A 22,924-nucleotide genomic window follows, 5' to 3' on the forward strand; every position below is an offset into this window, starting at 1 on the left:
GGGACAAGGGGCCATGGACACAAACTGTAACCCAGGAAGCTCCACCTTGACATGAGGAAAAACTTATTTCCTGTGAGGGTGCTGGAGCTCTGGAGCAGGCTGTCCAGAGAGGTTATGTAGTCTCCTTCTCTGGAGACTTTCAAGACTATCTGGATGTGTTCCTGTGTGACCTGCCCTAGGCGATCCTGCTTTGGCAGGGGAGTTGGACTCGGTGATTTTCAGAGGTCCCTTCTAACTCCTAACATTCTGTGATAACAGAGGTGCTCTTTACATGTGGCAAGCTTTGACTTTAAAAAAAAACATTGTTTTGCCCTACCTTTTAAAACTCTTACATAGCATGTTTTAAATCTTGTTCTGCCAGTGGGCCCTTAACAAGAGGAGAACTGAGTATTTTTCACTAAATATTACCTGCTGAATCCTCTGGCTTTATGACCTCTTATTGTGCCTTTATGCATACAAATGAGGCAAAGGAAGCCCAAGAGAGACAGAACCTCTGTATTTCCAATTATAATCAACAGTTTCCCCATTTCCCTGTCACTTCTCAGCTGTTCCATCTTATTCCTGTACCCAAGTCTTAATATTTTTTGTACTCCATTGTTACTGGTCAATGCCTTGTGTGAATTTGTAAGCCTTGTGTCTCTCCTAATTCTGCTCAGTCTGGTTTTGTAAGTGGGTAAGCATGAGAAGACACTTAAGAACTGAAGACAGAGCTGCAAGGCATGTAACTAAATAAGCATTTCTGCTGCATCTAACTTGAGTGCTTAAAAAATGTAGCATTTAGATGTGGTTTTAGCTTTTAGATTCTTCTTGGCAAGCATAAGAGGCGTGTTTTGTTTCATTTCTTTTCCCTACAAATGCCAAGTACTTTCTTACTTTGCTCTGTACTAAACTAGAGACATCCACTCATGCTGATTATAGGCAAGTTGGTTGAAGACCTTAGCTAGGGAAACGAGCAAGTGAAACCTCCTAGTGTAGTGCATTGTGCATCAGAAACACTTGATACTTAAAACAGAAGGAAAAATCAGCTCTTCAGCTGTAAAAATGTGTGATGGGTTATGCCCATCCTGAAAGCAGGGGGAGTAGGGCTTGTGAGAGCTTTGTTCTCCCTGGAGGGGTTTTTTTCCTTCTAGGAAACTGAGTTAGTCTGTTTCACTCCCCCTCCCTGTCCAGCAAGCCTATATAAAGGAAGACACTGCAGCCATTGCTCTGTTTTGGCTCCTGCCTTGCCTGGATGGGAGGGCTGCTGCTAGCTTCCTGTTTCTCTGCTACATGGTCAGGCCTGGTCCTCCTCCCTGCTACATCCACGTCTCTTCAAAGGACTCCAAAGGACTGGTTCTGTATACGTATTTTCCCCATCCATCCTTGTTCCTTACCCTTGTGAACCCTTTCTGTTATTCTTATACATATATATATATATATTGTTTAAAGAAAATGTTTACCTCTCTACTTCCAAGCCAACTCCAAATTATTTCTTGGTAGATTTGCTCCTTCCCTTTTTTTTCCTTTCGATTGGGAAAGAGGAGAGAGGAGCGGGGGAGGGATTCTCAGCCTTGCCCTCATCTGAGCTCTTAAATCGCAGTTAAGGCTCAAACCACCACAAAATGTTTTGTACTTCATTAACTTTTATTAAGCATGGGTTTTGATAGCTGGTGAGCGGACTGATAGTTTTCCATAGAACCACACAGAATGCTAGGGGTTGGAAGGGACTCTGGAGATCACTGAGACCAACCCTGCCCCCTGCCAAAGCAGGATCACCTAAAGAAGGTCACACAGGTACATGTCCAGGTGGGTTTTGCTTGTCTCCAGAGGTGGAGACTCCACCACCTCTCTGCGCAGCCTGTTCCAGTGCTCCATCACCCTCCAAAGAAGTTCCTCCTCATGTTTAGATGGAGCTTCCTATGTTCAAGCTTGTGCCTGTTACCCCTTGTCCTTTTAAATGAGAAAAAGAAAGCAGAAGAAAATGTTTGGTGGAGATGTCCAGTGGTCTGCATCATGTTGTCCTTCTGCCCTGTCTCTGTTTGCTGTAGTTGTTGTCTTGCCTTTGGCATTCACACAAGCTAAAATATCTGCCTCCCGCTCAGGCAGCCTTGTGCCAGGACTGAAACTGGAGCATATTGTTCCATCATTAAATGGGCAACGTTGAATACTTGGGAAATTAACAACAGCTGCAAGTTCTTCAGCTATTTTTATTTGTACTGGGGCTGTAATTTTTCTAGTGTGTTTGTGCTGAAGTCAGAAGAGGAAAGGAAAATAGATCCCCCAAGAGGCTGACTTTTTGGTTTTAATTAAAGAAAGGCCCTGCTGAACAAAAGCAGCCATAAAACAAATCGTACCGAGGGCAGCCTGGCAGCTTATGCAGAGTTGTGTGGCTTCCTCTGTCTGGTTGCTGGTATGACTATCTAGGGGTGTTAGTGGCACCTCAGTAAATGGTGAGGTAGCCTGCACCTTCCACAGTTAGCCCTCTGCTTTAAAAATCCTACCACTACTAGCATCTGTCATAGCCTTTTGTGAAGAATGCTGGCAGCAAAGCAATTTTCTGGACAATTTCTAGGGGTTGTGGTGCTGGCCCCAGCATAAGAAGGACATCTAAGTTCTGGAGCAGGTCCAGAGGAGGGCCACAAAGATGATCAGAGAGCTGGAGCACCTCTCCTATGGCTGAGGGACTTGGGGCTGTTCAGCTTGGAGAAGAGAAGGCTCCAGGGAGAGCTTATGGCAGCCTTCCAGTACTTGAAGGGTGCTGCAAGAAAGCCATGGAGGGACATTTTAAAGGGCTTGCAGTGACAGGATGAGAGGCAGTGGATTGAAGCTTGAGGAAGAGAGATCTAGGCTGGATATTAGAGATTCTTTACTGCAAGGATGGTGAGACACTGGAATAGGCTGCCCAGAGATGTCATGGATGTCCCCTCCCTGTAGGTGTTCAAGGCCAAGTTGGATGAGGCTTTTGAACAACCTGGTCTAGTGGAAGGTGTCCCTGCCCATAGCATGGGGGTTGGAAGTAGATGATCTTTAAGGCCCCTTCCGACCCAAACCATTCCATGAATCTACGATTCTATGATTTATGTTTTATCCTCCTAGCCAGAAACATGAGCCTAACTCTACAGCAATCTTTGGATGAGACCCTAAAATCAAGCTAAAAAAGCTTAAGAGGATGGTTGTAAAACAGGATTTCCTAAGTATCCCTTAATTATCCAGTGACTGATTTCTTCCCAGAAGTTGCACAATCGTGTGTCAGGAATGACAAGGCAGAGCCCACACTTTCAAATGAAAGGTCAGGGTGGATCCATGAGTTGGCATCTTGTCCTGACACAAGAGGGGTTCAGGCTCCTGCTCTGCTCCTTTCCTCATAACACTAGGTAGTTCTGTGGGTGAAGAGGGGAGATGGGGAGGTGACGCTGGGGTAGGACAGATGTCACAGTGTTTGCTGGTGGTGGTGCTTTTTGGGTACCTGGAATTGAGAGACCTCACAAGGAGCTCAGATGTTGAAGTTTGAAGTGCAGCAGAAAAGAGCATCTGGAAGGGTCACTGAGGGGAAAAACAGAGGTTTTGCTTAATCTATGGCATTTTAAATATTGTAACTAGATACTTGCTCATTGTAGGAGTGAATCATGCCAAGCATTCCCCTCTCTGAAAGTACTCTGAAGTAGGAACCAGACATAAGTGCATTTTTTTTTATTTATTTGAAAAGCAATTTAGTTAGACATTTAGCAAGAAAATTGTCGGGGTTTTTAACCTTTATCTGAAGACACAGGTGATCCAATTCTTCTGTCTTTCTGATGACCCTACTCATGGCAAGACATCCATTGGCTCCCCTGTACTCAACGCTGGGTTCACTTTTTGGCTCCTCCCTGCAAGATGGATATCGAGGTGCTGGTGTGGGTCCAGAGAAGGACAATAAAGCTGGAGAAGGGTCTGGAGAACAGGTCTGGTGAGGAGCTGCTGAGGGAACCAGGGTTATTCAGCCAGGAGATAAGGAGGCTGAGGTGAGACTGCCCCACTCTCTACAGCTAATTGAAAGGAGGTTGGAGCGAGGTGGGGACTGGTCTCTTCTTCCTAGTAACAGGTGACAGGGCAAGAGGAATTGTCCTCAAGCTGCACTACGGGATATTTGTGTTGGATATTAGAAGAAACCTCTTGACTGAAGGATTCTCAAAGACTGGAACAGGCTCCCCAGGGACATGATTGGATCCCCATTCCTGGAGGTGTTTCAGAGAGGCAGAGATGTGGTGCCGAGGGACATGGTTTAGCACCAGCCTTGGTAGACTTAGAAAAATGCATACCACTGTGGCAATTGATAGGCATTCCTTCAGATACATAGAAAATGTGTGGGAATATTTCTGGATTTGAGTAGAAATGAATAAGGGAGGTAATTTGCTGTTCTTACTCAGTAACCTAAAACTTCAAGGGCAAAGCCAAAGCTCTTCCCTCCCTCCCGCCCCCCCCAAAAAAACCTTTTCTGTGTACTTAACTTCACTAGTGTGAACAATAACCCAGAGTCCTGTTCATATCTGGACACCTATTCACATGTTTGAAGCGCTGAGGCTTTATTTGGGATCTGATGTCTGCTTTGAGAGTCTGTAAACTGAGGTAAAGATTTCTGCTGCTTTAGAAAAATGTAGCTTCATTGACTCAAGTTGGCACTGCTGCATTTGAACTATTAGTTTTCATCTTTTCACTGAAAAAGAACAATGTCACAGCAAGCATTACTTTGCAGCCACTCAGTGGTGAGGGACCAGGCTTTTTGTTTCCCAGACTGGAGGCTGAGCACACTACAAAGCCAAGGGCTGTTTTTTTTCTCCTGGTGCTGTGGGAAGCTGATAACAAGGTTTCTGCCCTGCACTGATGTGAGGAGCCGTAGCTGATTCATGATGTCATGCTTCTGTGTCAAAAAGGGCTTCTAGTTTGAAACTTGGTTGTAGGTGATAAACGGGAAAGGTGCACGAGCCATGTGTCTGCAGTACAAAAATGATGAAGCCAATGGAGTTGTCTCCTCACCAATACCTTTGGCAAGATTCCATCATTCCTGCACGGTGGCCAGTTGTTCAGAGCCTGCCTCTGGTTTCTTTGCCCCCACCCTACTGGTTTCTGACTTCTGAAGCCTGTTTGTAAAAGTGCTGGGAAGAGACCTTGACTGTGGCTCCAAGTCAGGGCCGTTTATTCCAGTTAGCTTCTTCTGTTGTTTGATGGGTTTGGTTTAGAGAATCAGAAGGGAGGAGGAGAGGTGACCTGACAGATCTGATATCCTGAATAATCTGCATCCTGAAAACTATACCTGTGGGGTCACAGGAAGTGACCTGACATGATTCTGGCTTGGTTCTTCACTTCTTACATGCTACCTCCAGCTTGGTGTGCACCCTGGTGAAAGAAGGCCCAGATTTTGTTCCACTTCTCATCCTGATGCTTGTCTTGGATGTGTCATTTGTTTGCTCGCTGCTCTGCTCTGCTGCTTCTATTCCATTTCTTTCTCCCATCTGTGAGCCTGTGTTTGTGATTGCAGCCTAGAGGTTTGGTTGCCTGCACAGAGGTGCCCTGGAAAAATGTAGGAGCTGTGATGCTGCTTTAGTGCCTTTGTTCTGTGGTGCTGTCTCCACTCTGGGATGAACCCTATAGTGCTTGGAAGGACACCTGGCAGGACTGTGAAGAGAGGGACAGCAAGCCAAGCTGTGTCCTGTGAAAGCAGGAGCAGTGCTACCTTTGGAGTTTCCCACTGCTTGCATGGGGATTGAATTTTCTCCCGAAGTTCAATTCATGCAATGTTGTCCACGTTGACCAAATATATGAGTGAGTCTGTGCTCATTTCTGAGCTATTGGTGCTTTTCCCATCTGTTAATGTGGGCAGGCACTATTAAAATCCTCAGTGCTTTCAGTCTACTTGAATAATTTTCTAGCTGCTAGGTTTATAAATTAAACATTTATGGCCATATCTCATGGTATCACCCATCCATAGCAATGCCTCCAGGCAGGGATCTTGAGCTTTTTTGGAGTGTAGACCACATGTTACTGGAGAGCAAATGTTTCATTTATACCTCATCTCACTCTTGCTGTTCTTGGTTGCAGAATGTATCTGAAACAACCTCAGATATTCTTTGGGAGGAAATAACCTTAGCAAAGAACTTTTTGATGTCTGTGTCAAAGGGAAGAGTGGAGTTCACAGCAGCCATCCTGACTTTTTCTGTCTTGTCAAGTAACTTCCCCACCCACGTGTGTGATCTCTCTTCTGCAAGAAGGAAGAGAGAGTTAAGATCAGATGAACCACAGCCAAGGGTGGCAACTACAGGCCCAGCAGTGCTAGCTGGGAAACTAGCACTGTCACTGTTACTAGAGGAATCTGAAAGCTTGTGTATAGACAGATGTTTGAGCAAGGAGCATGCACTGACTGAACAAGAGAGAAGGCCTGTAAAGAGTTACCCACACCCAGCATGTCCTTCAAGTTGTGAAGTGGATGGTTTGAGGGGTAAAAATCAGTATGAGCCAACATGACGCCTGTATCAAGAGGTTATGAGAGTTTGTCTAGTTATGTGTATGCAGTGTTTCTGTCTAGATGGTCATCTTTGGAACTTGCAGTAGATCCTTTTTTCCCTTTGCTGTTTTGTTTTGTTTCTTCTTTGGTTGGTGTCATCCCCCGCTTGTCCTGGCCCCTTCCAGGAAGCTATTTGGAATCTGGCAAGACCTCAGGTGCTCCCTCAAATTAAGGAAATGATCCTTGTAGAAAAATGCCAAATGCTGGTATGCTTTTGATTTCAGTGAAGAGAGACTGGCTTCAAATTGTGCCAGGGGAGGTTTAGGTTGGATATTAGGAAAAATGTCTTTCCTGCAAGTGTGGTCAGGCATTGGGACAGGCTGCCCAGGGAGGTGGTGGAGTTATCCTTGGAGATGTTTAAGGAATAGGCAAACATGGCTCTTTGGGGCATGGTTTAATGGCCATGGTAGTGTTCAGCTGACAATGGGAGTTGATGATCTTAGAGGTCTTTTCCAACTGGAACAGTTCTGATTCTTTGATTTGTCAGCACTCTTAGTGGATTATATTGAAATTTGACAAATGGGGACATTGCAGACTATTGTCTAGGTGTTGTGGTCTTATGTAGGGAGTTACTTCATTTGGGAAAATGCTTTGCCACGAGTAGGCATCGTAACTTGCCAGAAAGGGTTGACTATTCTTTACTGTTCTAGTCCTTTCATGGGAAATATTCCAAGGACAGATGCTTAGTACTTTTTCCTGCTCAGATAAGTAGCTGCAAGGCACAGCTGTTGAATTGGTCTCATGGAGTTTAATAATCATATGCTATCACCATGGCTGGGTATTGAACTGTCTGATTAGGAGTCAGGTAAGTTCTTAGTTTAATTTAAAAGGCATTGATGTTTCAGTTCACCTGGTGAGTAGACACTCACCCAAAAGACACAATAGAGCATCTCCCTGAAAGCTTCAATTGACTTGTTAAACAAACCCAAATGACACTCAAACTCTTTTGTTTTCTCTTTTTTTGAGGAGAGTTTTGTCCTGAGAAAGAGATGTGTTTGCTGGCAGTCAGCAGGACCTTGAATAGACTGTGCATGAACAGAAAAACCTGGTTATCAGCCTGGGTGAACCCATCCTCCCAGGTCTCTGGGAACTGTGTCCCAAAGCAAGCAGTTTTCTGGAGATGGCCCTATTTGGGCACTAATATTGACAATGACACAGCCCTGTTTACAGCCTTGCAGGCCAGACCACATCCACCTTTACTTTCTGTGCTTATATCAAGGTGGTCACACAAAACGGTGGGGGTTGGGAAGGACCTCTGAAGATCATCTAGTTCAACTGCCCTGCTAGAGGAGGATCACCTGGAGTAGATGACGCAGGAACACATCTAGTTTTGAATGGCTCCAAAGAAAGGGACTCTACAACCTCTCTGGGTAGCTTGTTCCAGGGCTGTGCCACCCTCAAAGGAAAGAATTTTTCCTTATGTTTTTGTGAAACCTTCTGTTCCAGCTTATGCCCATTGTCCTTTGACCTGTCACCAGGCTCCACTGACAATCATCGTTTAGATATTGATTAGCATTAGTGAGATCCCCCTCAGTCTTCTCTTCTTCTGGCTAAACAGCCCCAGCACTCCCAGCCTTTCCTCTTGGGTGTTCCAGTCCCCTCAATATCTGGGTGGCTCTCTGCTGCACTCTCTCCTTCTTGAACTGGGGAGCCCAGAACTGGACACAATACTCCAGGTGTAGCCTCAGGCAAGTAAAGGAGGAGGAGAACCTCTCTCAACCTGCTGGTCCCACTCTTCTTAAGGCACCCCAGGATGCTATTGGCACATAGTCTCTGTTTCTCCAGTCCCAGATTGGTTATTAAACCTGGCTGGACCTATACTGTATGTTATATATCTGTGCTTTTCCCTGGAGAGTCCGAGCTGGTTTGTGAGCATGTGAACAACACAGAGATGATGGTCGTTAATGGGAGGGTCTGTGGGTAAGCATCTGCCAAGCCACTAGTTAGCAGATGGAAGATGCCTGAGAACAAAGCTTCCCCTAGCAGAGTGTTTCTGTTCAAAGTACCTGAATCCTGTCTTGCCAGGGAATTTTAGAAATGGGTTTTCAAATACCAGAATGTTTCCAAGGTAACCTCCTTAATCTCCACTTCATTCAGATGCTCACTTCTTTAACACACATACACACACGTGACCTGAGTAATCTGATTTAAAATGAACAGCTGCTCCTAACACCAATCTAACACTAAACATGATGGATTTCTAGAGTAAGCTCTCAAAGGTAAGAACTTGCCTTGGCCTGGCATACCTTCCAGAGGAACAGTGCTTAGATGACATTTCATTATTATTGATCTCTGTTGTTCCTTGCACTGGCTGTGTGATTGGTCATGTACTCTGCTCGCTCTCATTTCTTGAGGCCAAGGAGTCACTGCCTTCAGTGTTACAGAGGTCTTCAGCACTTCAAAGCACAGAGGGTTTTGAGCCAGTATTTGCAATTATGGAATAAATATCTCAGAAAACTGAATAGGAAGAAGCCTTAGCTGAATAAAAAAAAATATCTTTCCAATGATTCCTCCTGAGAAGAATGAGAGTAAGGTGTGCATCACTGGATTAAATGTCAAGAATGAAAAATAAGGGTAGTAGGGAGGGGAGCAGGAGCTGCTATGATTATGCAGCTGCACTCTGTCCTGTCAGCTCATGCTCTCTCTCTGTGGAACAAATGAGTGCATGAGGGATGCATAACATCAGCAGAACAAAGCCCAGGAACTCCCAAAGCAACTGCCCTGGAGTCCTGGTGACCATCAAAGATATCTCTTTTCCCTCAGCATTTGATGGGCTGTCATAGCTTAACTAACCAGCATCTGGAGCACAATGCTGGTACTGCCTCGATCTTGCCTGCATTGCAAATGACTGAGAAAATTGAGTTCTGAGTCTGTCTTCCATTGCTCAGTCTTTCTTTACTTTGGTGGTATTCTCATGGGAGATGAAAGACAGCCCCTGAGGTTTGCAGTGCTGGGTAACTTAGAGGCTATTTCCATTCATAAAGCAGAAGAATGAAATGAATAATAGAATCATAGAATGGTAAGGATTGGAAGAAACCTCTGAAGATCATTGAATCCAACCCCACTGCCAAAGCAGGATCAGCTAGGGCAGGTCTCACAGGAATGCATTCAGATGGGTCTTGAAAGTCTCTAGAAAAGGAGACTCCATAACCTCTCTGGGTAGCCTGCTCCAGCACCCTCACAGTACAGAAGCTTCTCCTCACGCTCAAGTGGAGCTTCCTGGGATCCAGTTTGTGTCCATTGTCCCATTACAGGACACCACTGAAAAGAGCCTGGCCCCTTCTTGACACCCACCCTTCAGATAGTTATTAATAAAATCCCCTCTCAGGCTTCTCCAAGCTTAACAGCCCCAGATGTCTCAGCCTTTCCTCATCAGACAGATGTTCCAGACCCTTCATCATCCTTGTAGCCTCTGTTGGACAGTCTCCAGTATATATCTGTCCTTCTTGAACCGTGGAACCCAGAACTGGACACAATGCCCCAGATGCGGTCTCAGCAGGGCAGAGTAGAGGGGAAGAAGCTCCTGTGGCTGCACTCCTCCTAATGCACCCCAGGAGTCCATTGGCCTTCTTGGCCACAAGGGCTCCTTGGCTGTGCCATGGATAACTTACTGTCCACCAGGACTCCAAGGTCCTTCTCCATGGAGGTGGTTTCCAGAAGGTCAACCCCTAATCTGTACTGGTGCATGGTGGTGTTCCTCCCCAGGTGCAGGACTCTGCCCTTATTCTTGTTGAGCCTCCTTAGGTTTCCCATTGCCCAGCTTCTCCAGGCTGTCCATGCAAGAAATTCATTTGACCACAGGAAATGGATAAGTTTGCCAGCTCAGCATGAACTGAAGAGAGTGAATGCTGGTATGGTTTTAGATCAAAATAGCTGAACCCCAAATCTGGGCTTTGCTCTTAGTAGTACTCTGGATAGCATCATTTCCTGCTGAACCAAGCTTCCAGCTCTTTGTCTGAGGAAAGTAAATTTGATATGGTGACAATGAAAGTTTACCTGTGTTCATTAGATGCTTAAAAGTAAAATCCTTATATTACCAGGTCCTTTACTCTGTAAAAAGCAGTATTTGTTTTCTTTCATTTTGAAAGAGACTAAGAGTGGAAATAGTATCCTCATTCTTGGCATGGTCTTCTCTTCAGCTCCTGACAAATGATCCCTTCTCCCTCCTCCTCTACGTTATGGATTGTTTTATAGGGTGACCCATATCTTGTTCTGTTGTTAAAGAATGCAAATAATAACCTTGGTTTTATTTCTCATGCATATAAAAAAGGAAGCAGAGTATTTGCAGAAGCCAAATTTGATTCTGGAGCTGTGGAACCTCCCCAGTACCGTTTGGAGTAGATCAACAGCTTCTAGTGGAGCTGGAAAAATGCTACATCTGGTTCCTTCCAGTTGGAACTAAAAAGGCTGCTACTACCCCCTTGAAGATGCAAAGACTCCAGTGGAATGTTGAATCTTTTTTGCATTTCTTGGGTGAAAATGTTTTCAATATGTGCTATGCCTCCTGCTTTCTTGTGGATCTGACTTTAGAACTGTAATGTTCCACCAGCAAAGTGTAGAGCCCCTCCAGCTTTTATGTTTGTGCAAATGTTGCTGGGTTCATGGGTGTAGAAATAAGAAGTCCTAATCTTCTCTGGTACTGAGGATCTCTTGGCACTTTCATAAGCATCTGATTTGACATTCTGATGTAGATCCAAGCTGGATGTTTCACATACTATTTTAACTATGGTTTTCCAAACAGTTTGAAGACGTTTCAGTAGGGTTGTTCCACCCACGGCAGTCAGTTTGGGTTGATGGGAAGTTGATTATGAGTAAGCAACATGCTCTGGAAACCAAATTGGCCAACTATGTCCTGAGATGCATCAAGCACAGCATCACTAGCCATTTGAGGGGTGACTGTGCCATTCTACACTGCACTGGTGCCCTATTTCAAGTACTGTGTGCAGTATGCCTCAGCATGAGAAGAGCATCAGACTATCAGAGTGCATCCAGAGGAGAGCAACCATGATGGTGAAAGACCTTGAGAGCAAGACTTACAGAAACAGCTGAGATCACTTGGCTTGTTCAACTTAGAGAAGGCTGAGGGATGGCCTCATTGCAGTCTACAACTTCTTCAAAGGGGGCAGTGGAGGGGGAGATGCTGGTCTCCTCTCTCTGGTGACCAGTGATAGGACACAAGGGAATAGATTGAAGCTGTATCAGGGGAAATTCAAACTAGACTTTAGGAAAAGATTCTTCACTGAGAGGAAACAGGCTCCCCAGGGAAGTGATCACAGCATCAATGATGTGATTGAGAACAGCCCTGTGGAAAAGGACTGGGACCACTGGTGGATGAAAAGCTGGACATGAGCCTACACTGCACTTGCAGGCCAGAAGTCCAATCACATCCTGGGCTGCATTGAAGTGTGGCCAAGTTGAAGGAGGGTATTCTGCTCCTCTGCTCTCCTCTGGTGAGACCTCATGTAGAGTACTGCATCCAACTGTGGAGCCTTCAGCACAGGAATAATGTGAACCTGTTGGAGCTAGTCCAGAGGAGGGTCACAAAAATGATCAGAGAACTGGAGCACCTCTCCTAAGAAGACAGGATGTGACACTTGGGGTTGTTTAGCCTGGAGAATAGAAGCCTCTAGGGGGACCTTATTGTGGCCTCTCAGTACTTGAAGAGACCTATAACAAAGATGAGGACAATCTTTTTAGCAGGGCCTGCTGTGACAGAACAAGAGATGATGGTTTTAAGCTAAAAGAGAAAAATTTAGACTGGATACAAGAAAGAACTTCTTTACCCTGGGAATGGTGAAACACTGGCCCACGTTGCCCAGAGAGGTGGTAGAGGATCTCAGTTCTTGGAAACATTGCAGGTCAGGTTGGACAGGGCTCTGAGCAACCTGCTGTACTTAAATGTATCCCTGCTGACTTTAAAGGTCCTTTCCAACCCAATTTGAGATACCCTCTGACTCTATAATAATCATTTATGTCTCATATTAGTGGAGCCACATAGGAGGTATGGCTGCTGCATGCACAGGAGAGCTTGGTGAGGTGGTTTGTGTGGGGGTGAGGTTTTGTGTGGGTGATTTATTCCCTCACACCCCTTTACTACGTGGTGTGGGTAGGTGAGGGTGTAGCTGGGCAGCACGGGGCAGTGGCTGTCCACATTCCTGAGGGCATGCTGCAGTGGGGTGCCAGCCCCCTGTCTGCTCATTGTGGGCTCTGATAAATGCAGGGGGGGAGTGCGGGGGGGGTGGGGGTGGTGGTGTGGTTCCTTCTTTGCTTTTTTGTTTCTTTGCTTTTTGTTCCCCATGGGACACCGATGAAAGGGTTCTATTCAATTTCAATTGATCATTCTAGGACTGAAGTGCATTTGCAGTTTGCAGCATAGTGGAGGGGGTGGGGGAGAAGAAGTCAGGCTCCTGAAATGAAATTGGGTGCAAGAGGTGTTTGTGGGTTTGCTTTTGTGGGAAAGGTGACTAGATCTAAATGTAAAGTGATGCTTTGTGATAGGAAGCTAGCTAACGCTAACCTCATGTTAATTCTAAATAAAAATATGTGAATTAATGCATGTGCTCCCAGCAGCAGAAGAGCTAATAAGAATTAGCTCCTTGTGCTGAGGTTTTTCCCTTTCTTTTTTTTTTTTTTTTTTTTTTTTTTTACTGCTGCAAAACACTGATTAATTCAAGGTGGAAAAGTTGCTTCTTTTAAGAATCCCATATGGGAAATATTCCTTTCTTTCTTAGAGAGAGCCAGAAAGACTGGCCAGAAACTACTCCTTCTGAAATATATGGAAACCTTTCTTTTTACTGAGTTACATGACTTTGTAATCTCAGTCTGGATGAAACATCTGTATCTCTGCAGTAGTATTTATTCTTTTCACTGATCTATGGGAGGGGAAGCTTGGGAAAGGGATCTCGGCATTCTTTTATACAAGTTTCCTGCTGTTTCCTCACTACCTTACTAAATAAAAACAACATAACATGATGCTGGTTTTATGTAGGAGTTGCTTGTGTCTTGTGACAAGTATCTCTTGAAAGCACTGGTAATGTGGCTTGTGAGCTCAGTTTCTTAGGCTAGTTTGGAGATGGGCTAATTTTTACCCTCAGCTGTTAGCAGCACCAAGGAAGAGACAGGGATGAATTTTGATGGATCAGGCAAGGCTAAACCCAAATGTATTTTCTCTGGTAAATTGTTTTCACCCTTAGGCTGCACTTTTCGGTTCCAGTGTGTTACTTCTTACTCTAGTGGATGATATTTTGCCCTTTTCTTGGCTATGGAAGAGCAATATGCTATATTGTCTCTGCAAATCCAATCTTTCAACTTTTCAGCATGCAGAAGTCCTTCTGATTTCAATGCACCACCTCTAATGAGCAGCTCGTGTCTCATAAACTTGCAGCTCTTGTCTAGGCAGTGAAACGGACAGTGTCCTGAACACAGATACACTTGTAAAGGTCAGATCCTGTAAAACATTGTAATTCCTAGCCAATATTGTGCCTCCTGGAACTGATTAGTTAGCTGGGAGTTGCCCATCCTTTTGTCTGGGCTTCATCAAGCACTCACCAGGTGCAGTGACCAATAAAACTGAGAAAGGTCTGTGTGGGTGAGTTTTGCAAGAGGCCTTCTGTAACAGAGGCAGCAGGTATAGCCAGTTGTTTCTCAGATGCTGTGGAGCCATGTGGTCAGAAAGGTGTTGTCCTTCCTGTGTTCTCAATTACTAGTTTGATCCAGCTGTTAGAAAGACAGCTCTGGGTGTATATTGGAATAGGATTGCGTGATGCTCAGAAATTATGAGATCTTGTTCCATGTCTAACTCTTTCTTCCTGTATGTCTGTGAATTAATCCTAACAGAGCCTCAGAGGCTGTAGCCACAGGAATGACATTTGGATGAGCTTGCACCCTATTAATGTCTCAATGTCCAGATGGAGATGGGTGACAAGTGGTGTCCCTCAAGGGTCTGTATTGGGACCAGTGCTGTTCATTATTGTCTGGTCAAAAAGAAAGAGCCTTGCTCTCAGCTGCTGATAACTGATAGGGTTTCACTGACTTCGTGATCAATAGCAGCCCTGTGCCTCCTACAGAATCCGGCTTTGAGCAGATGTCACAAACTCCCTCTGACTGTCCTTTCAGCATACAGATAGCAAGTGCCCTCTCCCTGCCCTCTCCGAGCACGTCCATCCACAGCAGGCTGCTTTTTGCCTTGGTACCCATCACAGAGCCTGTCTGTACTTGTGCTGGGAAGTGCTCCCTCACTGCAGATGGGGCTGTCATTGTTTGTACATTTTTAAAATGATTATGATTTCCAAACCTCCAATAAGAGCAGTGGGCATGAATCCACCCCTCCCTCGACGGCAGAGAGTAATTAATTGATCAGATCTCTTTTCTTTTTGTTGTCCTGTGGACTGAAAGATAACGCTGTGCCATGTGGAGGATATTCCTGCTGGAGATAGTATTTCTGCAGATCCTGCAAAGCATAACTAATGATCTGTGGAGCTCCAGCCGGCATGCAGCGAGCAGGCTGCCTGCTCCCTCTTCCCCCACACCATGTGCCTACATATGTACTCATGCTCTGTGTTTTATGGTGTGATCAAACCCAGTCTTTGGTTAATGTTTTAGTAACTTCTCTTTCTCATTGTTCTCACCAGCAGCCGTAACATTTGCAGTTTCAATCAGTGGCAGGAAGCACGTTTCCTTTCTTAAAGGAAATCTGGCTGAATTTAGAGGCTGCAGAACAGGACACCGTGCAGTTTGCATTGCTGCAGTCTGTCAGAGGAAACCAGCTACAAGGCAGATGCTGATGTATTTTGAAACAAACAAGAAAAACACCCTAGGTCTTGTGGTTTTTCCTCTTTCCAAATATGCAGTCTCAAGGAATGTATTCAAGCATCTGGCTAATTCACATACCATTAATTCTCTAAAGATTCCATATGCACACCCAATTAGACCTGCATCATTTGTTTAAAAGATGAACTTACTCTTGTGTTCGTATTTTATGGCTGTGCCAGTTTGTTAAAGGACACAGAAGGAGGAATTTTATAAGTAAAATGCACAGAGTCTTTCTCTTAGAAAAGTTGAAAGCATCAGCAGGGCTGTACCTAAACTTAGTCTAAAAAACCATAGCCACACTTCTAGCTGTTAATGAATGGGAAGATGCCTTTTTTAAAGCATGAAAGAACACTTGTTGGAAACTCTGAGGTACAGCCTGTCTTTGTATAGGAGCTGGCAGAGTGTGCACCAGCCCTGATGTCTGAGGTCCTTCTGTATGGCAGTAACAAGACTAATCTTCCCTTTGTGTGTCTGGTTTGTGGACTGCAGTGAGTTGCTTTCAGCTGTGGTTTTGTGGGCCTTTAATAGTTGCAAACAACTACAAGGACATCATCCGCCAGAGACTCTCTGAGGATGAGAACCTGATGCTGATGGTGTACATCCCCTCTTCGTGTTTGTGTGGCTCTCCACTTGCTTAACTAAGAGGCCAGTACCACTCAGAAGAATAATATGGATCTTGGCAAGAGATGGATGATTGTAGCCTGATGGGATACTTATCTGTGCTCTGACCATCCTGTTCATCTCTCTGGTACCCAAGCACTAAATAGGCTCAGAACCTTAGAGGCAATGACATTCTCATCTTACTCTTAGCCGGGAGTTCCTGTGTGGTCTGCTAACCAGCAGTAGAGGGGTTGGTTAGTAGCTGCCTGCTTTATGTCAGGGTTTACTGGTGTAAAGTTGCCATGGAGATCAGTGGGACCCCGTGTGCATAAAGCTGTTTGACATGTCATGCATAGGAGGTTTGGTGTGCTGTCCACATTCGAGGGCTGCTCACTGGTTTGCCTGCTTCCTGTGTAAAAGAGAGCCAAACAAATGTGATATTAAAAAAAAAAGAAGGTGGAATTGGGGTTGGTACCTGCTCTGGGGGTTGGTACCTGCTCTGGGGGTTGGTACCTGTTCTGGGGGCTGGTACCTTCCAGGGCCCTTATAAAAACCAGGTCTGAGCACCAAAGGGTTTTGAGTGCAGGTATCTAAGCCCTGTAAGCTAGCAGAAACTGCTACTTGCAGAAGTTCCCCAGGCTGGAGCCTTTTCTTGTGACAGCAGTAAGCATGTTGGCTGTCTGAAACGGAGAGTTACTGAGAGGCAGAAACAGAAATCTTACAACTTGGGAGATGTGGGAAGAAGGACTCTTCCCAACTCATTTTAGAACTTGTAAAGCAGATTAAAATACAGGGAGGAGGGCGAGCAGAATGAGTGCTGAATATAAATGTCTCCTTTCCACTTGTAAAGGGTAGGCAGGCTCCACGTGCTCAGAGGCATTGCTGGGAAAACAGCAATTAAAATGCTGGAGCCCGAGAAGGCTCGAAGGCTGTTTGAGGTAAGCAGTGACTCATATTGGCTGAGGAGCAGGAAGGAAAAGACATTTAACGGTGTACACCCCAAGTCCCACTCTGAAATGAGCCTTCCCAAGGGGTCAGCCTGCAGGTACTGGGATTTTAGCCAGGGCCTGCTGATCTGCAGCCTTCAGAGGTGAAGAGCCAAAATATTTTTCACTGACTTGGCAGTAGACCTGCTGGGTTTGCAGTGAATATATGTTTGCAGAGTGTTATGGAGAGAAACTTGGCATATTTCTCCTTTTAGAGTAAGAGGAAACCAGGTGGTGGAAATATTCAGAAGGAAGGGTTAAGAAGCTGGAAGCTTTGAAGGGGGAGGGAATATGGCAAACGTGGATATAGGTCTTTGAACATCGCTTGGCTCCAGCAGCAGCTACAGAGCCCTTCTGCAGCATTGATTTGAGAGGGGAATGAGGCTTCTGCTGTGGTTATCCTGTGGAAAAAGCTCTAGCACTTTCAACAGAAGCTTAAGCTTGTGTGTCTTGAAGACTGATGTGAGCCTGTTGTATTAGTGGAAAGGCCCGACTGCATGCATCAAAAGCATCTTCTCCTCCTCCTTCTCCTCCCCCCATCTCTTAATTTAATCCATAGCAGTTTGTCTTCATGGGCTGTAATTGATCTGTCTGTGATTTAGCTCATCAGATGCTCATTAAAGAGCTTGCAGCCTTTCTTATTCATGAGGAGTGAGAGTCAGAGACCTAAAAACACTTTGTCTTTGTCTTAACTGGATTCATTTAGTATTCTGGGATTCAGGGAGGCTAATAAACTTGTATGAGCTATTATGTAAAGGTGAGCTGCCAAGTGAACATGAAGGATGATCCAAGCACCGCTGGTGTGCCGAGTGCTCTCCGACAGCAGGTCTCAGCTGTGAGCAGCAGAGGGAATTGTTGCTGAAACCCCAGCAAGATTGTCCTTAATGCTTTGTGGTGGGTGTCCAAAAACATCCTGGTCATGTGTGATAATGCAGCTCCTGCAGTTACATCTGTAGTGAAGACAGCATTTCTGCAGGCTTGGGGCAGAGTGGCTGGAAAGCTGCCCAGCAGAAAGGACCTGGGGTGCTGGTTGGTAGCCAGCTGAATATGAGCCAGCAGTGTGCTCAGGTGGCCAAGAGGGTCCACAGAATCCTGGCCTAGATCAGGAGCAGTGTGACCAGCGGGGGTAGGGAAGTGCCTGGTGCCCCTGTACTCCGCACTGGTGAGGCCATATCCTTGAGAACTAGGTTCAGTTTTGGGCCCCTCACACCAAGAAGGATGTTGAGGTGCTAGAGCATGTCCAGAGCAGGGCAGCAAAGCTGGTGCAGGGTCTGGAGAACAGGTCTGGTGAGGAGCAGCTGAGGGAACTGGGATTGTTTAGTCTGGAGAAGAGGAATCTGAGGGGGGACCTCATTACTCGCTACTGCTCGCTGAAAGAAGGATGTAGTGAGGTGGGTGTTGATCTTTTCTCCCTAGTAACAAGTGATAGAATGAGAGGAAACGGCCTAAAACAGTGCCAGGGGAGGTTTAGGTTGGATATTAGGCAAAATGTCTTTCCTGCAAGAGTGGTCAGGCATTGGAACAGGCTGCCCAGGCAGGTTGTGGAGTCACCATCCCTGGAGCTTTTCAAGAGATGTGTGGACATGGCACTTAGTGACATGGTTTAATGACCATGATGATGTTAGGTTGATGGTTGGACTTGATGATCTTGGAGGTCTTTTCTAAGTGAAATAACTCTGTGGTTCTAAGATTCTATGGTAGTGATGTCAGTGGGATATGCAGAATTGTTTTGTTTGTTGTCTGTGGAGTTTGGGCTTGATGTGTGGTTTTCTTTTGTTCTGTGCTGCCGTGGGTGCTCTGGCAGTTCCCGTACTGATGTGAGCTTCCCACATTGCCTTCACACACACACTGAGAAAATGCCTGTCCTTGTCCTTTAACAAGGATCCACTGGCAATCTGCGAAAGAGAACAATACCCCTGGGCTGCAGAAAGCAGCTTCCTTTCCCCAGTGTTTTAATGAACACTTGAGAGATTTCCAAGCTGTAGGAAGCTGTTGGGGTGGTTCTCTCTTCTGCTCCTTTCCAAGCCTGAACCTGCATGCCAAATACTTGCAGAAAGATGAGTAATTCCCTGCAATTATTGGATTTATTGTATAGTCACACGCATAGTACCATCAAACTGGTTATGCCTTAGATGTCTCTTGAGTGACTACAGCCATGAATGGGCCTCTTAAGTTCTCTGTGGTCTTTTAAGACAGCAGTTCTGCCAGGGAGCAGATGCAGCTGGATCCTGTGCCTGCACCAAGCATCATGACTTTGTTCACGAATCATGGGAAGCAGTGGGGGCCCCGCATACAAAGCTCTGCATGAGGGATCTGAACCCTGGCAGGGCACACTGCCATACACATGAATTGACTCCCCAGTTACTGTGGGTACTGGAACTGGGAAATCTGTGGGAATGTAAACCTCTCCTAATTGCTCGAAGTCAGACTTGTGCTTGCAATTGTACATCGTCCTACATAAATATTAACACCATGTTTTTCTTTCTTTGTAGTGCACAGAGGCCAAAAAGCATTGCTGGTACTTTGAAGGATTATATCCTACATATTATATGTAAGTAGTCATCACTTTCCTTTTTGCCTTTTCTAGTGCTCAAGAGAGAATTAGGTTCTGTAGGCTCTTAGAGTGTTGTTCTTTCACCGATTGTACTTTTCCCCTAACTTCACTAAGGCTTTTTTCTAATTTAAAAACAAAGATACAATAAACTTCCCTGCCCCTTCTCCCATGTGTCCCCTCTCTTTCCCTTTCTCCTTACTGAAAGAAGGCTGTGGTCTCCTTTTGCCACCCAATCCAGGCGACCTTTCCAATTGAAAACAGACTGCAAGATCTTAAACAGCTCTTATTTCAGAGTGCTGAAAGGGAACAGAAGTAGAGCCATGTGAGGACAGTTCTCCCTTTGTTTTGAACAAGGGCAGGTAGTCAGGCAGAATACCAAGAACACTTTGAAAGTAAGTTTGTCTCTGTGCTAATCCTGGTATTTAATTTAGGGAGCTGGGATGATTTGTTATCCGTAGCATAACTGTCCTTTTGATGAGTGGCATCCACATTCACATCAGGGTTGGATGTGAACCAAATGTCAGTGACCTGTAGGTGCATGATTGAGGATCTCTGTGAATTGCACTTTTCTGTTTTAAATTGCCCACAGCAACAACAAAAGGCAGAGGAAATGTGTGGGCAGGAGGTATTTTCCCTGTGGATTTGGGGGGGCAGAAAGGAGATACATGCACTAGTTGCTGTTCCTGGCTTGTATAACTTAATCATTGCAAACACCTGTAAACAGCAATTTAAAATAAAATAAAGTGGGGTGGAGGAGTAGGTAGCACCATTAGGTTATCTGTTCCTTGAGCAAGCTCTGCTTTGCTGAATGATTGAAAATGACTGTAATGCCTATGCTTCCCAAGAACTTTACTCCTTTTTCTTCTCCCACCTCCACTTCATCTGCCAGAAAAGGGAGAGAAATGTTAGAGACAAAAAGCAGCATGGAAGCCAAGTGAGAAACAAAGCTGACTGAAAGAATGAAACACTGCATGGTTTTAATCATCTGTGAGCCTGAATATTAACTGCCTAGGAAGTGTTTGTGCCTAGGACTCGCTGTCTTCTTTTCAGGTGACTGAAATGCGGAGGATTAGTCATAAATGGTTGGCCAGAACAGATGGGTGAATTTAAATAAGTTCATTTTCTTTGCATGCTAATAACGACAGGACTTTGCTTCCACCTACATTTCATTTTGTTTTGCTGCAATGGGGGAAAGAAGCTGGGATGTTCCCAAACTGTGAAAATCCCATTGTACCTTGACATTTAGGAGCACCTTCTCCATCATCACCTCAGGGTTCTGCTTACATTTCTTCCTACTTGCTTTCACAGCCAGTGTCTGTCACCCTGGGTAAGACAAAGGGGTAGCTACTTGGGTATTGGGTGTTAGCTCAGACTCGTCATGCCACCGGTAAATACAGAGCCCTGCAAAAGCGAGGGGTACAAAGGGGAGGCTTGCTGTCTGAAATAAATCTGATGTACATGAGGTTGCTAAGTGGTTTCCTCCTTGTAATTAGCTTATGGTTCTCTGCTGAAATGGAGTATCTTCTAGAAAAGCAGTGTGTTTATTTTGCAGTCAGCCAGAGAGGTTAATTGGAATTGCACACAGCTGTTGGAAGACTGGAAGGAAGAAAGTTGTGAGAGGGGCTATGGTGTTGGTGGGTTGTTGGTTGGTTTGGGAGACTATGCACTCAGAATGGTAGGGGTTGGAAGGGACCTGTGGAGATTGAGTCCAATGCTACTGCCAAATCAGGATCACCTAGGGCAGTTCACACAGGAATGATTCCAGATGGGTCTTGAAAGTCTCCAGAGAAGCAGGCTCCACAATCTCTCTGGGCAGCTCGTTCCAGGGCTCCAGCACCTTCACAATAAAAAAGCTTTTCCTCATGCTGAGGTGGAACTTCCTGTGTTCTAGTTTGTACCCATTGCCACTTGTGCTGCCATAGGACACCACTGAAAAGAACCTGGCACATTCTTCTTGACAGCCACCTTTCAGATACTTATAAACATTCATGAGATCTCCTCTCAGTCTTCTCTTCTTGAGACCGAACAGCCCCAGGCCTCTCAGCCTTTCCTTACCAGAGAGGTGTTTTAGTCTCTCCATCATCCTTGTAGACTCCATTGGACACTCTCCAGTATATCCCTGTCCCTCTTGAACTGTGGAGCCCAGAACCAGATACAATACTGCAGATGGGGTCTCAGCAGGGCAGAATGGAGGGGGAGGAGAACCTCCCTTGATCTGCTTGCCACACTCTTAATGCACCCCAGGGGACCATTGCCCTTTTTGGCCACAAGGGCACCTTGCTGTGCCATGGATCACTTACTGTCCACCAGGACTCCAAGTTCCTTCTCCATGGAGCTGCCTTCCAGCAGGTCAACCCCTGTCTTTAACACTGACCATGTCAGGTCAGTCAGAAGACCGTTACTAGTAGTTGTGTGTGTCTGTAGTAGCAGCATCCTGTTATCCGAGTCATGGCATAATATTGTAGCAAATGCTGGTCTCCTGGATCAGGTACCTAAACAGAAGAAGGAAGAGGCAAGGAGTGTGATATGTGTGCTCAGTGATTGCTGTGATGGTGATGAGTGCCACATTAATGCTGCTGTTGTTACAACCATTCCGAGTTTAAGTAGGGAAGAAGACAGACTAAGGAAAGACAATAAGCATTCAGCAGGGATGGTGAAGCTCAGTGGACAGATAACATGTGACAAGTGAAAAACTGTGGAAAGAAAGGGAATGAGGGTATTTGAGTACAAAGGAGCCCAGCAGGTTTAAAAGTGCATCAAAAATGATAGGTCACTGATGTCTGCAGTGCCTGGGGTTTTCTACTTTATTACTTTTGTAATTTTATAGATCTTTAAATACATAGAATGGTTTGGGTTGGAAGAGCCCTTGAAGACCATCTAGTTCCAGCCCTGTGGCATTGGCAGGAGTGCACCCACTAGACCAGGTTGCTCGAGGCCTCACCCAGCCTGGCCTTGAACGCTTCCTGGGAGGGTTGTTGTCTAGGATCCTCAGCTGCTTCTTACTTGTCTCTGTATGGTGGAGGAGAGGCACAACACCAGTCTCCAATATCTTAGGTGAAGTCCCATTGCTTTAGTATTCATTTGACCCTTTACTGCCTTAATTCACTTCACCAGTCCCACAGAAAGTCGTTAATTTTAACACATCCGAGTCAGCGCTGAATCAGCTCGGTGCTGTTTGGGGCGAGCGCTGGTGGAACGGGAGGCAGGGAGTACTCTACATATTGTGGGGGAGGAGGCATGCATAGGATCTTCTCCATTAGCAGCATATGGTTAGATGTTAAATCATCTACAGGCAGAATATGTAACTTTATTCTGAGAGTGCCTCCTCTGTGCAAATCTGGATTGGGTCTATGCCGTAGTCTTATTTTATCTTACAATTTCTGGAGCAGCACTCCAAAAGAAGCAGATATATTTAGTCAAACAAGTTTGCAATGAATTCCATCTCTGGTTTTCTGG

The 22,924-nt window shown here is 45.4% G+C and overlaps 1 protein-coding gene across 1 annotated transcript in view; it reads left to right on the forward strand.

Annotated features, from left to right (window-relative positions):
- Nucleotides 1–22,924, forward strand: part of VOPP1 (VOPP1 WW domain binding protein) — an 82,895-nt gene that overhangs the window by 36,856 nt on the left and 23,115 nt on the right. Inside the window, exon 2 of the mRNA XM_054160982.1 lies at nucleotides 19,407–19,465. Coding sequence (XP_054016957.1) covers nucleotides 19,407–19,465 — 59 coding nt within the window. The remainder of the gene's footprint in view (nucleotides 1–19,406; nucleotides 19,466–22,924) is intronic.

The sequence above is a fragment of the Dryobates pubescens genome, chromosome 4, assembly GCF_014839835.1.
Source record: "Dryobates pubescens isolate bDryPub1 chromosome 4, bDryPub1.pri, whole genome shotgun sequence".
Taxonomy (NCBI): domain Eukaryota; kingdom Metazoa; phylum Chordata; class Aves; order Piciformes; family Picidae; genus Dryobates; species Dryobates pubescens.